At 42.7% G+C, this 19,776-nt stretch overlaps 1 protein-coding gene across 1 annotated transcript in view; it reads right to left on the reverse strand.

Moving 5' to 3' along the window:
* Window positions 1-19,776, reverse strand: part of abca7 (ATP-binding cassette, sub-family A (ABC1), member 7) — a gene marked incomplete at its 3' end in the record, with an annotated part of 264,520 nt that overhangs the window by 153,058 nt on the left and 91,686 nt on the right. Inside the window, 3 exon segments of the mRNA XM_084318477.1 lie at window positions 5,438-5,614; window positions 9,069-9,274; window positions 11,895-12,095. Coding sequence (XP_084174603.1) covers window positions 5,438-5,614; window positions 9,069-9,274; window positions 11,895-12,095 — 584 coding nt within the window.

Below are 19,776 nucleotides of genomic sequence, written 5' to 3' on the forward strand. Positions count from 1 at the left end.
AGCCCTTTCACTGTGGCAATACTGAAGGTTAACCCTTTCACTGTGGCAATACTGAAGGTTAGCCCTTTCACTGTGGCAATACTGAATGTTAGCCCTTTCACTGTGGCAATACAGAAGGTTAGCCCTTTCACTGTGGCAATACTGAAGGTTAGCCCTTTCACTGTGGCAATACTGAAGGTTAGCCCTTTCACTGTGGCAATACAGAAGGTTAGCCCTTTCACTGTGGCAATACTGAAGGTTAGCCCTTTCACTGTGGCAATACTGAAGGTTAGCCCTTTCACTGTGAAAATACTGAAGGTTAGCCCTTTCACTGTGGCAATACAGAAGGTTAGCCCTTTCACTGTGGCAATACTGAAGGTTAGCCCTTTCACTGTGGCAATACAGAAGGTTAGCCCTTTCACTGTGGCAATACTGAAGGTTAGCCCTTTCACTGTGGCAATACAGAAGGTTAGCCCTTTCACTGTGGCAATACAGAAGGTTAGCCCTTTCACTGTGGCAATACAGAAGGTTAACCCTTTCACTGTGGCAATACAGAAGGTTAACCCTCTACTATCACACAACCGACGGCGAATGATGGAGCAAGTAAAGGGTTAACCGGCTGTCGTGTGGCAGTGAAAGGGTTAATAAGCACACTACTACTCACACATTACATACTTTTAAGATATGACCCTTTAAATAAGCACACTACTAACACATTACATACTTTTAAGACATGACCCTTTAAATAAGCACACTACTAACACATTACATACTTTTAAGACATGACCCTTTAAATAAGCACACTACTAACACATTACATACTTTTAAGACATGACCCTTTAAATAAGCACACTACTAACACATTACATACTTTTAAGACATGACCCTTTAAATAAGCACACACTACTAACACATTACATACTTTTAAGATATGACCCTTTAAATAAGCACACACTACTAACACATTACATACTTTTAAGATATGACCCTTTAAATAAGCACACACTACTAACACACTACATACTTTTAAGATATGACCCTTTAAATAAGCACACTACTAACACATTACATACTTTTAAGATATGACCCTTTAAATAAGCACACACTACTAACACATTACATACTTTTAAGATATGACCCTTTAAATAAGCACACACTACTAACACATTACATACTTTTAAGATATGACCCTTTAAATAAGCACACACTACTAACACATTACATACTTTTAAGATATGACCCTTTAAATAAGCACACACTACTAACACATTACATACTTTTAAGATATGACCCTTTAAATAAGCACACACTACTAACACATTACATACTTTTAAGATATGACCCTTTAAATAAGCACACTACTAACACATTACATACTTTTAAGATATGACCCTTTAAATAAGCACACACTACTAACACACTACATACTTTTAAGATATGACCCTTTAAATAAGCACACACTACTAACACATTACATACTTTTAAGATATGACCCTTTAAATAAGCACACTACTAACACATTACATACTTTTAAGATATGACCCTTTAAATAAGCACACACTACTAACACACTACATACTTTTAAGATATGACCCTTTAAATAAGCACACACTACTAACACATTACATACTTTTAAGATATGACCCTTTAAATAAGCACACTACTAACACATTACATACTTTTAAGATATGACCCTTTAAATAAGCACACTACTAACACATTACATACTTTTAAGATATGACCCCTTAAATAAGCACACTACTAACACATTACATACTTTTAAGATATGACCCTTTAAATAAGCACACACTACTAACACATTACATACTTTTAAGATATGACCCTTTAAATAAGCACACACTACTAACACATTACATACTTTTAAGATATGACCCTTTAAATAAGCACACTACTAACACATTACATACTTTTAAGATATGACCCTTTAAATAAGCACACTACTAACACATTACATACTTTTAAGATATGACCCCTTAAATAAGCACACTACTAACACATTACATACTTTTAAGATATGACCCTTTAAATAAGCACACACTACTAACACATTACATACTTTTAAGATATGACCCTTTAAATAAGCACACACTACTAACACACTACATACTTTTAAGATATGACCCTTTAAATAAGCACACACTACTAACACATTACATACTTTTAAGATATGACCCCTTTAAATAAGCACACACTACTAACACATTACATACTTTTAAGATATGACCCTTTAAATAAGCACACTACTACTAACACATTACATACTTTTAAGATATGACCCTTTAAATAAGCACACACTACTAACACATTACATACTTTTAAGATATGACCCTTTAAATAAGCACACACTACTAACACATTACATACTTTTAAGATATGACCCTTTAAATAAGCACACACTACTAACACATTACATACTTTTAAGATATGACCCTTTAAATAAGCACACTACTAACACATTACATACTTTTAAGACATGACCCTTTAAATAAGCACACACTACTCACACATTACATACTTTTAAGACATGACCCTTTAAATAAGCACACACTACTAACACATTACATACTTTTAAGATATGACCCTTTAAATAAGCACACTACTAACACATTACATACTTTTAAGATATGACCCTTTAAATAAGCACACACTACTAACACATTACATACTTTTAAGATATGACCCTTTAAATAAGCACACACTACTAACACATTACATACTTTTAAGATATGACCCTTTAAATAAGCACACTACTAACACATTACATACTTTTAAGATATGACCCCTTAAATAAGCACACTACTAACACATTACATACTTTTAAGATATGACCCTTTAAATAAGCACACACTACTAACACATTACATACTTTTAAGATATGACCCTTTAAATAAGCACACACTACTAACACATTACATACTTTTAAGATATGACCCTTTAAATAAGCACACTACTAACACATTACATACTTTTAAGATATGACCCTTTAAATAAGCACACTACTAACACATTACATACTTTTAAGATATGACCCCTTAAATAAGCACACTACTAACACATTACATACTTTTAAGATATGACCCTTTAAATAAGCACACACTACTAACACATTACATACTTTTAAGATATGACCCTTTAAATAAGCACACACTACTAACACACTACATACTTTTAAGATATGACCCCTTTAAATAAGCACACACTACTAACACATTACATACTTTTAAGATATGACCCTTTAAATAAGCACACTACTACTAACACATTACATACTTTTAAGATATGACCCTTTAAATAAGCACACACTACTAACACATTACATACTTTTAAGATATGACCCTTTAAATAAGCACACACTACTAACACATTACATACTTTTAAGATATGACCCTTTAAATAAGCACACACTACTAACACATTACATACTTTTAAGATATGACCCTTTAAATAAGCACACTACTAACACATTACATACTTTTAAGACATGACCCTTTAAATAAGCACACACTACTCACACATTACATACTTTTAAGACATGACCCTTTAAATAAGCACACACTACTAACACATTACATACTTTTAAGACATGACCCTTTAAATAAGCACACACTACTAACACATTACATACTTTTAAGACATGACCCTTTAAATAAGCACACACTACTAACACATTACATACTTTTAAGATATGACCCTTTAAATAAGCACACTACTAACACATTACATACTTTTAAGATATGACCCTTTAAATAAGCACACACTACTAACACACTACATACTTTTAAGATATGACCCTTTAAATAAGCACACACTACTAACACACTACATACTTTTAAGATATGACCCTTTAAATAAGCACACACTACTAACACATTACATACTTTTAAGATATGACCCTTTAAATAAGCACACACTACTAACACATTACATACTTTTAAGATATGACCCCTTTAAATAAGCACACACTACTAACACATTACATACTTTTAAGATATGACCCTTTAAATAAGCACACACTACTAACACATTACATACTTTTAAGATATGACCCTTTAAATAAGCACACACTACTAACACATTACATACTTTTAAGACATGACCCTTTAAATAAGCACACACTACTAACACATTACATACTTTTAAGATATGACCCTTTAAATAAGCACACACTACTAACACACTACATACTTTTAAGATATGACCCTTTAAATAAGCACACTACTAACACATTACATACTTTTAAGATATGACCCTTTAAATAAGCACACTACTAACACATTACATACTTTTAAGATATGACCCTTTAAATAAGCACACACTACTAACACATTACATACTTTTAAGATATGACCCTTTAAATAAGCACACACTACTAACACATTACATACTTTTAAGATATGACCCTTTAAATAAGCACACACTACTAACACATTACATACTTTTAAGATATGACCCTTTAAATAAGCACACACTACTAACACATTACATACTTTTAAGATATGACCCTTTAAATAAGCACACACTACTAACACATTACATACTTTTAAGATATGACCCTTTAAATAAGCACACACTACTAACACATTACATACTTTTAAGATATGACCCTTTAAATAAGCACACACTACTAACACACTACATACTTTTAAGATATGACCCTTTAAATAAGCACACACTACTAACACATTACATACTTTTAAGATATGACCCTTTAAATAAGCACACACTACTAACACATTACATACTTTTAAGATATGACCCTTTAAATAAGCACACACTACTAACACATTACATACTTTTAAGATATGACCCTTTAAATAAGCACACACTACTAACACATTACATACTTTTAAGATATGACCCTTTAAATAAGCACACACTACTAACACATTACATACTTTTAAGATATGACCCTTTAAATAAGCACACTACTAACACATTACATACTTTTAAGATATGACCCTTTAAATAAGCACACACTACTAACACATTACATACTTTTAAGATATGACCCTTTAAATAAGCACACACTACTAACACATTACATACTTTTAAGATATGACCCTTTAAATAAGCACACTACTAACACATTACATACTTTTAAGATATGACCCTTTAAATAAGCACACACTACTCACACATTACATACTTTTAAGATATGACCCTTTAAATAAGCACACTACTAACACATTACATACTTTTAAGATATGACCCTTTAAATAAGCACACACTACTCACACATTACATACTTTTAAGATATGACCCTTTAAATAAGCACACTACTAACACATTACATACTTTTAAGATATGACCCTTTAAATAAGCACACACTACTCACACATTACATACTTTTAAGATATGACCCTTTAAATAAGCACACACTACTAACACATTACATACTTTTAAGATATGACCCTTTAAATAAGCACACACTACTCACACATCGTCCACATAGCAGGGGTAGGGCATCTGTTGGATGTAGATGCCCGTGGTCTGCTGCACGCCCGTCAGGATGCGAGACAGGGCCCTCTCCACCAGGTCCTGGACGTACACAAAGCCCCCCCAGATGTAGCGCATGTCGCTGAAAGGGTCCGCCGCTGGGCCCGGGTCCCAGAACCTGCAGAGGAAACACAGCAGGTGACACTGGATTCTAATGGAAACCATCACCACTTTGAAGTGTCCTTCCTGAGTCTTTTCACTGAGGGTCCAAGGTGATTGATTGATTGATTGATTGATTGATTGATTGAAAACTTTATTAACAGATTGCAGAATGGGTACAATACAGTACGGCTCAATACATACAATTGTTAAGGGGATGCAGACCAGAGAAAGACTTTCGTCTTGTTTACATCAGGGTCAGGTTAGGTTGGGTTAAGACATTTACAGGGGCCAGTTTCGAATTGCAGTGTTTTTTGAGAGTGTTTTTGAAAGTGGGTAGTGATTCACATTCCTTTACAGCTGTGGGTAGGGCGTTCCACATTGATGTGGCATAATTGCGAAACGTGTTTAGTCCCTTGTTTGAGCCGAATCTGGGTTTAACATGATTTGTGGAGCTTCCTCTGGTGTTGTGGTCGTGGTATTCACTGACCTTTGGGAAGTATTTTGATATGTACATGGGTACCTTGGTTGTGTAGTGTATCTTATAGACCAGGCCCATTGCAAGTTGCTGTACTCTGTCATCAGGGTGTGTTCCTCTGTTGTAATGTGGGCACAACTCTGTCAGCTGAGTAACAATGTTCATCAAAGTGTTGAGTGCTACAGTTTAGGTTAGTTTATTAACCTAGTGCAAGACAGTAAGGTTAGTCAGGGTCATTTGTATATCTTGTATGTCATAAATGTCTGGATGTAACAGTACTGTATGTCATAAGTGTCATTATGAATTGAAAATGGGGGACCCTGATGTAAACAAGACAAAAGTCTTTCTCTGGTCTGCATCCCCTTAACAATTGTGTGTATTGAGCCGTACTGTATTGTACCCATTCTGCAATCTGTTAATAAAGTTTTCAATCGGCGCGGCTGGGTGGCGCAGCGGACTAAGCGCTCGTCACCACCGCAAGAGACGCTGGTATCGAATCCGGCTGTCAGCGGTGCCTCCGGCTTAGCCGGCCGTCATACTGGCTCAATTGGCAGAGTCAGCGGGAGGGAAGCCGGTGGGTGGGTCCGGGTCGTTGTAAACAGCGACTCCTACAGTTCGGTCGGGGCGCCTGCACAGCGAGGAAAGGATCTGGAGGGAGGTAGTGTGACCTTCCACACGTTACACTCTCCCAGTGAGAGTCCGCGCTGCCAGGTGAAAAGAAGCGGTGGGCTGGCTACACATGTGTCGGAGGAAGCATGTGATAGTCTCCGCCCTCCCGGACCGATGGTAGAGGGTAGAGTGTGCAACGACCAGGAAGGGGATTGGGAATTGGCATAACGGCTAACATTGGGATGGGAGAAAAAACGGAAAAAGAAGGAGGAAAAAGATAATATAATTTTTTAATTTTTTTTTAAGTTTTCAATCAATCAATCAATCAATTGAAGAAGTGTGTCTTTAGTCGACGGCGAAAGATTGGACGTGATTCGGCTGTCCTGACTGTGGTGGGAAGTTCGTTCCACCATTGTGGAGCGAGGACTGAGAATAGGCGGCTTCTCTTTGATGACCCTCCGGGAGCTTGGATAGGAGTGGGTCTGAGGCGGCCAGAAGAAGCAGAGCGGAGGGGTCTTGAGGGTGTGTAGTTAGAGACCATTGACGGGAGGTAGGCGGGAGCGGTTCCCTTCGCCGCACTACAGAAGGTTACCCTTTCACTACCACACTACAGAAGGTTAACCTTTCACTACCACACTACAGAAGGTTAACCTTTCACTACCACACTACAGAAGGTTAACCTTTCACTACCACATTACTGAAGTTTAACCTTTCACTACCAACTACAGAAGGTTACCCTTTCACTACCACACTACAGAAGGTTACCCTTTTACTACCACACTACAGAAGGTTAACCTTTCACTACCACACTACAGAAGGTTAACCTTTCACTACCACACTACAGAAGGTTACCCTTTCACTACCACACTACAGAAGGTTACCCTTTTACTACCACACTACAGAAGGTTAACCTTTCACTACCACACTACAGAAGGTTAACCTTTCACTACCACACTACAGAAGGTTAACCTTTCACTACCACACTACAGAAGGTTAACCCTTTCACTACCACACTACAGACGGTTAACCTTTCACTACCACATTACAGAAGGTTAACCTTTCACTAACACATTACAGAAGGTTAACCTTTCACTACCACACTACAGAAGGTTAACCTTTCACTACCACGACAGAAGGTTAACCTTTCACTACCACACTACAGAATGTTAACCTTTCACTACCACACTACAAATGGTTCACCCTTTCACTACCACACTACAGAAGGTTAACCTTTCACTACCACACTACAGAATGTTAACCTTTCACTACCACACTACAGAAGGTTAACCTTTCACTACCACACTACAGAATGTTAACCTTTCACTACCACACTACAGAATGTTAACCTTTCACTACCACACTACAGAAGGTTAACCCTTTCACTACCACACTACAGAAGGTTAACCCTTTCACTACCACACTACAGACGGTTAACCCTTTCACTACCACACTACAGAAGGTTAACCTTTCACTACCACACTACAGACGGTTAACCTTTCACTACCACACTACAGAAGGTTAACCTTTCACTACCACACTACAGAAGGTTAACCTTTCACTACCACACTACAGCAGGTTAACCCGTTCACTACCACACTACAGAAGGTTAACCTTTCACTACCACATTACAGAAGGTTAACCTTTCACTACCACACTACAGAAGGTTAACCTTTCACTACCACACTACAGAAGGTTAACCTTTCACTACCACTACAGAAGGTTAACCTTTCACTACCACACTACAGAATGTTAACCTTTCACTACCACACTACAGAAGGTTAACCCTTTCACTACCACACTACAGAAGGTTAACCTTTCACTACCACACTACAGAGGGTTAACCCTTTCACTACCAAACTACAGAGGGTTAACCCTTTCACTACCACACTACAGAGAGTTAACCCTTTCACTACCAAACTACAGAGGGTTAACCCTTTCACTACCAAACTACAGAGGATTAACCCTTTCACTACCACACTACAGAGGGTTAACCCTTTCACTACCACACTACAGAAGGTGAATAACCCTTTCACTACCACACTACAGAAGGCCTTTCACTACCACTACAGAAGGTTAACCCTTTAACTACCACACTACAGAAGGTTAACATTTTCACTACCACACTACAGAGGGTTAACATTTCACTACCACACTACAGAAGGTTAACCCTTTCACTACCACACTACAGAAGGTTAACCCTTCCACTACCACACTACAGAAGGTTAATAACCCTTTCACTACCACACTACATAAGGTTAACCCTTTCATTACCACACTACAGAAGGGTAGCGATATTCCAATATCACAGCAGTAACCGTATCAATACATCCCCACTGTTACCTCCTCTACACTCCGTTCAGTTCAGCACAATGTGAGAGGAGGTCACCTGTCCTTGATCTTGTTGGTGCGGGCGACGTCGTCGATGTCCATGCGGATCTTGTAGGTGACGTGCGGCGGCAGGCCGGGGGAGGAGGAGTTGGGCAGGAGGAAGACGACGCCCGCCCAGAACTGTCTGTCCTCCAACAGCTCCAAGGCTCTGGCCACCATCTGGCCCTCCGTCTCCACCCCTTCCAGCTTGCTCAAGGAGAAACACTGGGAGAGAGAGACGAGAAGTGTAGAAAATATAAATCACACACTTAACCTGCACATCTGATATATGAGCACAGTACAACGAAAATATGGATATATGTGGTAAATATAAGAATATAAATGTAAATATGCGGTATATACAGCACTGTTGTACATGCTGATATATAGGGATGCTCGATATTGGCTTTTTTACCGATACCGATATACCGATATTGTACAACTCTTAATTTCCGATACCGATATCAACCGATATCGATATATGCAGGGTTCCCCCCCCCCCCAAAAAAACAGAATAATTTCAGGTAATTAACATTACATATCTCTTGTTGTGGAATTAACACAACATTATGCATACTTTTGACAATAAATAAAATCAGAATTTGTTCTTACTTGCTTGCCTGGGTAAATAAAGGTTATAGAAATGTAAAAAATAAATAAATCAAAAAATTTCTTTTAAACCGATACCGATATTTTCCGATATCACATTTTAATGCCGATATCGGCCGATAATATCGGACATCCCTACTGATATATGATCCACTGGTGTGTATCTGGTATATGATCCACTGGATCCACTGGTGTGTATCTGATATGTGATCCACTGGTGTGTATCTGGTATATGATCCACTGGATCCACTGGTGTGTATCTGATATGTGATCCACTGGTGTGTATCTGGTATATGATCCACTGGATCCACTGGTGTGTATCTGATATGTGATCCACTGGTGTGTATCTGGTATATGATCCACTGGATCCACTGGTGTGTATCTGATATGTGATCCACTGGTGTGTATCTGGTATATGATCCACTGGATCCACTGGTGTGTATCTGATATGTGATCCACTGGTGTGTATCTGGTATATGATCCACTGGATCCACTGGTGTGTATCTGATATGTGATCCACTGGTGTGTATCTGATATATGATCCACTGGTGTGTATCTGGTATATGATCCACTGGTGTGTATCTGATATATGATCCACTGGTGTGTATCTGGTATATGATCCACTGGTGTGTATCTGATATATGATCCACTGGTGTGTATCTGGTATATGATCCACTGGTGTGTATCTGATATATGATCCACTGGTGTGTATCTGATATATGATCCACTGGTGTGTATCTGGTATATGATCCACTGGTGTGTATCTGATATATGATCCACTGGATCCACTGGTGTGTATCTGGTATATGATCCACTGGTGTGTATCTGGTATATGATCCACTGGTGTGTATCTGATACATGATCCTCTGGTGTGTATCTGATATGTGATCCACTGGTGTGTATCTGGTATATGATCCACTGGTGTGTATCTGATATATGATCCACTGGTGTGTATCTGGTATATGATCCACTGGTGTGTATCTGATATATGATCCACTGGTGTGTATCTGATATGTGATCCACTGGTGTGTATCTGATATATGATCCACTGGTGTGTATCTGGTATATGATCCACTGGTGTGTATCTGATATATGATCCACTGGTGTGTATCTGGTATATGATCCACTGGTGTGTATCTGATATATGATCCACTGGTGTGTATCTGGTATATGATCCACTGGTGTGTATCTGATATATGATCCACTGGTGTGTATCTGATATATGATCCACTGGTGTGTATCTGGTATATGATCCACTGGTGTGTATCTGATATATGATCCACTGGATCCACTGGTGTGTATCTGGTATATGATCCACTGGTGTGTATCTGGTATATGATCCACTGGTGTGTATCTGATACATGATCCTCTGGTGTGTATCTGATATGTGATCCACTGGTGTGTATCTGATATATGATCCACTGGTGTGTATCTGGTATATGATCCACTGGTGTGTATCTGATATATGATCCACTGGTGTGTATCTGGTATATGATCCACTGGTGTGTATCTGATATATGATCCACTGGTGTGTATCTGATATATGATCCACTGGTGTGTATCTGATATATGATCCACTGGTGTGTATCTGATATATGATCCACTGGTGTGTATCTGGTATATGATCCACTGGTGTGTATCTGATATATGATCCACTGGATCCACTGGTGTGTATCTGGTATATGATCCACTGGTGTGTATCTGATATATGATCCACTGGTGTGTATCTGGTATATGATCCACTGGTGTGTATCTGATATATGATCCACTGGTGTGTATCTGGTATATGATCCACTGGTGTGTATCTGATACATGATCCTCTGGTGTGTATCTGGTATATGATCCACTGGTGTGTATCTGATATATGATCCACTGGTGTGTATCTGGTATATGATCCACTGGTGTGTATCTGGTATATGATCCACTGGTGTGTATCTGATATATGATCCACTGGTGTGTATCTGATATATGATCCACTGGTGTGTATCTGGTATATGATCCACTGGTGTGTATCTGATATATGATCCACTGGTGTGTATCTGATATATGATCCACTGGTGTGTATCTGATATATGATCCACTGGTGTGTATCTGATATATGATCCACTGGATCCACTGGTGTGTATCTGGTATATGATCCACTGGTGTGTATCTGGTATATGATCCACTGGATCCACTGGTGTGTATCTGGTATGTGATCCACTGGTGTGTATCTGATACATAAAGAAAGAGGAACCTGGGTGACTTGTGCGAGGGTGCTGATGGTGAGGTTGAGGTCGTTGTAGACATCCAGCCAGGTAGGGGGCGCTCCAGGCTTACTGGGGGGGGTGTCCGGGTGGCGTGTGGACAGGAAGCGGGCGATACGCGAGGCCGTCCAGGACGTGTTCTCCAAGCGCAGGTTGACCAGCACGGCTACCTCCGGTCTCCTCAGCAGATCCTGTCACAAACAAACACACACAACACACACACATGGGTTCAGTACACAACACACGTGGTGCAAGTGTCTTGATCCGTCAGACCAAACAATCTTAACAACAAATTAAAAAAAATCCTTAAAGGAAAAAAACATTTAAAAAAGAACAAAGAAAAAACAGGATTTATAAACAAAAGAGCATTGTGTTTGGTTAGCAGACATGTCCAAAAAAAGGAGTAGAGGGAAGCTTGGCTTATTGATCCCTACCCCCTTACATTTGTATTTGTTCTTCCATTAATTTGACTAGATATAACATAATTTAGTATATTACAATTGTTGTGAAGGATCAGATTAAACCGAATATATATATTTATTTATGGATATATATTTAATAGTATTTGTATATCGTTTGATATCCCCTGTATATTCCTTGTACAATATGCACTGAATATCCCTTTAGTCTACTAACAGCCCATAATAGTTTCATTCTACCATTGGACGAGAACCTGGCGCCAGCAGCCATGCCCCTTGGTTCAAGTTCAATCGTGCCGACCAACATGTCGTGGCAAGCCCGGTTCCGCGTAGGAATACGTCTGGCGAAATACGAATGGTACTATTTGTTCACAGCGCATATATATATGGCGCAAGTAAAGTAGAACTTTCTTTTAGTCCATTAGTTCTTTACCCTCCAACCTAGTAACAGACGCGAAGCCTCACCCACGACGCACGTGTGGTGCAGTAAGGCCTACTTGGCCTCAGAATAGGCATTGAGACATTGTGTGGATTAATAGTTGAATTGTCATAGTTTGGCACTATACCGTCGAGTTGGACGTATTTCTATTAAGTTAATAATAGTCTATTATGTATGGTGCATCGTTCGGTTAGAGTTATAAAGTGAGCAGTACCCCCATCGTTCCTGACGTTATCTGGAGTCTTAACCAGGCTGGGCAGACCACGTGTGGTGCTTGCATCCGAGGAGCTCCGGGCCAGGACGAGTGGACCTGTACATTGGATTACTTTACCCGGACGACGGCGAGCCTTCCACGGCTTGGATTATCTACATGCTTTGGGTGCTTTGATTATTCCATGGATAACGGCCAACACTGCTGAGTGTTGGAACTACCCCCCGGAGAGGAGTCCAGGTGAGACGGCGCTCTACCCCTAGTGAGGTCGCCTCACGTCTCTTCATCTGTGGACCGGCAGCTACTGTCCACCAGAGGGTCCAGCTGTATTCGTCTGTGGACCGAGGTTCTGTGGGCACCGTGTTCAAGACTTTGAATTCTCCCAAGAAATCGTCGGCCAGATGGGATACCGCCAGCGGCTCTTCTAACCCCCCCCCTACTGTCTTACAACCAGCGGGACCCCCCCCCCCCTTAGTGTATCCAGCTATAATCATTTAAGTACCATCGCTATAGTTCCCTAACGAACCAGGTTGTATATTTGCTCCCTGCGTAACCAGAGATTGGACATTCAATGTTGATTTACCTACGAATACTCATTTGCCATACAAGTGCATTTCAAATCATAAATGTCATTAAGTGAACGTTGTATATACCCTTTGCTATATAAAATATTCGATTTATACATTTGTGTGGACTTCGTTTCATCAGGTGGGAAAGTGTTCATCATATCTATATCATGTACTGGATGGCCAGAAGTTAAAGTACAAGCGGTAGTGGTTTAATAATACCATACTTATCAATACAGTCAGGGAATTGTACCCCTCAGTTACAATTGGTCCTTCGAGCCGGAGGGTAACTAGTGTAATATTAATATAGTGTTATTAATATTGAAATGGCCTATGATGAACACTCCACGAAACTGTCCTCCTAACGTAGAACGCCCGCAGCGCAGACGACAGCCACCTCAGTATTTAGAGGACTACACTGTCAGTCAACTACCTAGCCTTCGACAAACGGTAAACGTGGTAAAAGTAGAAAGTAAAATTATGTCTGACCTTAACGACCAGGTTTCCCCGACCACAGAGGCCCTAGTGGGTTCTAATGTAACTGACCAAGCTCACGGTGGGGACCAGGAGGGAGCTGACATGCCTTTACCCCCCGCCAATACCGAAGAAGTAGTCCCCGACCAGCCCCGGGAGGAAGACAACCCTACAGAGAGAGAACTCTGCACGGAAGAAGAGGAGGAGAGCGCCGAGGAAATAGAGCTCCAGGACTCCCCAACGAGCGGCTCACCCAGGAGCGGCTCACCTCTACAACCGTCTTCCCCCAGCGAAGCGGAGAGGATGCTACAACAGGCGTTCCTCGTCAGCCTGACAGCCTCTACCGAACGCGATCGACTTCAGGGTGAACGCGATCGACTTCGGGGTGAACGCGATCGACTCCGGGCACAGATGCTTAGCGAGCGCGAACAACTCCAAGCGCAACGACGGAGCGAAGAAGAGCGCAGACGCCTGGAGATGAGACGCCTTCAGACGGAAGAGAATATGGCAAGAGACCGGGCCGACGCTCAGCGCGCCGCTGCCGGTGCCCAAAGAGAAGCAGATCTCATCCAGCGCCAAACCGAGCGCGACAGACTACAGGCCGAGCGCGACAGACTACAAGCCGAGCGCGACAAGTTACGGGCGCGGCTAATGAAGCGGCTGAACCACAGGGCAACACCCTCTCCCTCTGCCAGGGGTTCAAGGAACTCGTCGAGACAACAGTCAAGGGCAGCGTCTCCTAACCGAGCAAGCGACCCTGAACTTGACCAACAGACCAAGCCTATACCCCCCGCAGACCCCCTTCCCCGACCGGTCCAAGCGAGACCCAGCTACAAGGAAGGAGCGGCATACACTGCGGAGAAGCTAAATAAACGACTACAGGATCTAGAGGACCTGATAGAAGAAGAAGAGGGAGAAGAGGAGAGTCAAGCCCGACAGCAGCACAGTACACCACCGGACCAGGAGGTCCAGTACAGCCCAGGCTATACCCCCGCGGCGCTGCGCTACAGACCCCCGACTCTATTCACGGGTGAGCATGACGCACGACCAGCCCCGAGGAATAGCACCTGGACCAGCGGGCCATGGTACCCTGCCGGTACCAGCCCACAGAGAGGCGCAAGAGGAGACTCGCCTAGGAGGCCTCTCCCCCAACGCTCGCCGATGTATCAGCCATCCACGGCGTCATACATTGCCACACCGCCCACCAGACGGAGTGTGTGCAGGACACTCGCCAGACAATATGGCCCGTTGGGATGTATTCTGCCTTGCACCACCAGGGCAAGGATGATTGTACGAGCACTATGGGACAAGGACCAGGGCTGGGACGACCCAATACCCGCACACCTTGCCTCCACATGGAGAGAGTGGGAGACGGAACTCCGCTCACTCCCAGGCGTCAATATACGCCGCAGCTACTTCCCATCCACAGTGAGGCCAGAGACATGCAAGATGGATCTACACGTCTTCAGCGACGCCTCCGAAGTAGCCTATGGATCGGTGGCCTACTTGCGTGCCCAAGAGAAGGGAGCCGAGATACACACTGCTTTCATCCTGGCTCGCTCAAGAATAGCCCCACGAAAGCAACAATCTATCCCGCGTCTAGAGCTCTGCGCAGCCCTAGCAGGAGCGCATCTAGCCACGTTAATCCAACGTGAACTCACCATTCCGGTGCACAGAACAATCTTGTGGTCAGATTCCACGACAGTACTCACATGGATCAAGTCTGATTCATGCAGATACAAAGTCTTCGTGGGAGTCAGAGTCACCGAGATTCAAGAGTTAACAGAAGCAGCGAGCTGGCGGTATGTGGACACCAAACACAACCCAGCTGACGTCATCACCCGGGGAATGTCCCTGGATGACCTCACCCGTCGCAACATCTACAGTGACGGACCAGAATTCCTCAAGCTCCCGGAAGAAGAGTGGCCTACGCCCACCCCACGGGAAGCAAGTAAAGAGGAGGCTGAGAACAAGAAACCTATGTTCTGTGGACTGAGCACAGTCGCCTCCACAGACCCCAACATAGATGACTGCATTACCCTACAGAGTGCGCAGCTAAAGACATTCCTGTGGCACCACCCAGAGATTCAGTCCACCACTGACATTTCAGCAGCTGACTACGAAGAAGCAGAACTTCTTCTACTACAACGAGCCCAGAGAGACTCGTTCCCTGATGAGCTAGACTGTCTACAGGGAGGAAAGCCCGTCCCATCAGACAGCAGACTGCTCCACCTGGCACCCGAGAGTGACGCCCATAATCTCATCAGAGTGGGTGGTCGCCTGCGGAGAGCCCCCGATCTACCGGATGACATTAAGTACCCGATAGTCTTGAACAGCCGACACAAGGTCACAGAGCTGATCATAAAGAAATACGACGAGGATGTACACCACGCAGGAGCAGAGAGAGTCTTCGCGGAGATCAGACGTCGCTATTGGATACTTCAAGGAAGAGAAGCGGTGCGACGCTTCCAGCGAACCTGTCTAGACTGCCGAAAGTGGCGCGCGCAGCCCAGCATACCACGGATGGCTGACCTACCCCCCTGTCGCCTCCGACTCGGCGACAAGCCATTCCACTCCACAGGCATGGACTGTTTTGGCCCGTTGTATATAAAGAGAGGAAGAGGAACCGAGAAGCGGTGGGGTATTGTATTCAAATGCATGACCACCAGAGCGATCCATATCGAACTCCTTCCGACCATGAGCACAGACTCATTCCTTATGGCCTTCCGAAGATTCACATCACGGAAAGGAAAACCGTCTACATTGTTGTCTGATCACGGGACAAACTTCAAAGGCGGAGAAAGAGAGCTGAGAGAGAGCTTCCAAGCTATGGGCCCAGAACTTAAGACCCACCTCGCTCCATCCCAGATTGACTTCCAGTTTAATCCCCCGAACGCACCCCACTTCGGTGGAACCTGGGAACGAGAAGTACGTTCTATAAAGACAGCCCTGTACGCCGTGCTTGGGGCCCAGACTGTGGCGGAGGAAGTCCTAATGACAGTCCTCACGGAGATCGAGGGAGTATTGAACTCCAAGCCCCTCGGTTACGTCTCCAGTGATATAGCAGATGTCGACCCAGTCACCCCCAACACACTCTTAATGGTGCGGCTGGACCCTGCGCTACCCCAGACAATGTACAGGCCTGAAGAAGCGAACGGCCGAAGAATGTGGAGGTACAGTCAAGTACTAGCTGACAAGTTTTGGAGCAGCTTCCTACTCCACTACCTACCGTCTCTACAGACCCGCCAGAAGTGGGTAAAAGAGAGAGACAATTTGACAGAAGGAACAGTCGTCATGATTATCGACCAGTCACTACCCAGAGCTATGTGGCCGGCTGGCCGCGTAAGCAAAGTGATCACCGGTGCCGATGGCAAGGTCCGAGCAGCTGAAGTGCTCGTCCAAGGGCGAACTTACACACGACCCGTGGCGAGGCTAATAGAACTGCCCCGACTCCCAGACACTATCGATGATGACCATGACCCCATGACTTTGTGAGTTGACTGACCCTTACAGCGGACCTTGAGTGGTAGACAGTGCGGTTAATCTGTCTCTGCTTAGCTAATTAGGTGGGACTAATTAGGGGGCGGCTGTTGTGAAGGATCAGATTAAACCGAATATATATATTTATTTATGGATATATATTTAATAGTATTTGTATATCGTTTGATATCCCCTGTATATTCCTTGTACAATATGCACTGAATATCCCTTTAGTCTACTAACAGCCCATAATAGTTTCATTCTACCATTGGACGAGAACCTGGCGCCAGCAGCCATGCCCCTTGGTTCAAGTTCAATCGTGCCGACCAACATGTCGTGGCAAGCCCGGTTCCGCGTAGGAATACGTCTGGCGAAATACGAATGGTACTATTTGTTCACAGCGCATATATATATGGCGCAAGTAAAGTAGAACTTTCTTTTAGTCCATTAGTTCTTTACCCTCCAACCTAGTAACAGACGCGAAGCCTCACCCACGATGCACGTGTGGTGCAGTAAGGCCTACTTGGCCTCAGAATAGGCATTGAGACATCGTGTGGATTAATAGTTGAATTGTCATAGTTTGGCACTATACCGTCGAGTTGGACGTATTTCTATTAAGTTAATAATAGTCTATTATGTATGGTGCATCGTTCGGTTAGAGTTATAAAGTGAGCAGTACCCCCATCGTTCCTGACGTTATCTGGAGTCTTAACCAGGCTGGGCAGACCACGTGTGGTGCTTGCATCCGAGGAGCTCCGGGCCAGGACGAGTGGACCTGTACATTGGATTACTTTACCCGGACGACGGCGAGCCTTCAACGGTTTGGATTATCTACATGCTTTGGGTGCTTTGATTATTCCATGGATAACGGCCAACACTGCTGAGTGTTGGAACTACCCCCCGGAGAGGAGTCCAGGTGAGACGGCGCTCTACCCCTAGTGAGGTCGCCTCACGTCTCTTCATCTGTGGACCGGCAGCTACCGTCCACCAGAGGGTCCAGCTGTATTCGTCTGTGGACCGAGGTTCTGTGGGCACCGTGTTCAAGACTTTGAATTCTCCCAAGAAATCGTCGGCCAGATGGGATACCGCCAGCGGCTCTTCTAACCCCCCCCCTACTGTCTTACAACCAGCGGGACCCCCCCCCCCTTAGTGTATCCAGCTATAATCATTTAAGTACCATCGCTATAGTTCCCTAACGAACCAGGTTGTATATTTGCTCCCTGCGTAACCAGAGATTGGACATTCAATGTTGATTTACCTACGAATACTCATTTGCCATACAAGTGCATTTCAAATCATAAATGTCATTAAGTGAACGTTGTATATACCCTTTGCTATATAAAATATTCGATTTATACATTTGTGTGGACTTCGTTTCATCAGGTGGGAAAGTGTTCATCATATCTATATCATGTACTGGATGGCCAGAAGTTAAAGTACAAGCGGTAGTGGTTTAATAATACCATACTTATCAATACAGTCAGGGAATTGTACCCCTCAGTTACAACAATATAGAATATTATTTTTACTTATATTAAAAGTTTACAATAGAAAACATGATTCACTTGACAGCAGTGAATATAGTACATCACTACATACACAATATAACATAACTTTGTTTATCCTCACTACTCATTTCTGTATTTTTCTAATGTGTATTTTTTTAGCTGCTTTTTAAATTGTTATGATTCATTCATTCATTCATTCATTAATTAATTTGTTTTTGTGAGAGCCATGTGTTTATATAAAGGGGTCTCTGGTACACAGTGTGCAGTATTTCTTGCAGTTGCTGAAGCATTTGTCTTTTTTAACCTTGATATATTGAAAACAGTCACACTCGTTTAACCAGACAGGCGTTACCTGGTACTTCCTCGACCACGGACGAGTTATTTAATATCCAGTCCACGGTGCACTATAGAGCCATATTCACGCTACCGGGATCCACAAGGCAAGTCAATAATAAATATTGTTTTCATAAGATATTAAAAAGTGAAATGACGCAAATGAGACTGATGTAGTAAGATGTGATTAAATTTATAAATTCTTTATCAATTTCAGTTACCCTTTTAGAAATGAGTTTTCTGGGGGAATGTGAATGAATACAACCATTCATGAGACATGCCACGTGCCAGCCTGCTTTAAAGAGGACCTGCATTGAGACATGCCACGTGCCAGCCTGCTTTAAAGGGGACCTGCATTGAGACATGCCACGTGCCAGCCTGCTTTAAAGGGGACCTGCATTGAGACATGCCACGTGCCAGCCTGCTTTAAAGGGGACCTGCA

The sequence above is a fragment of the Notolepis coatsorum genome (genome assembly GCF_963971535.1).
Source record: "Notolepis coatsorum genome assembly, chromosome: 7".
Taxonomy (NCBI): domain Eukaryota; kingdom Metazoa; phylum Chordata; class Actinopteri; order Aulopiformes; family Paralepididae; genus Notolepis; species Notolepis coatsorum.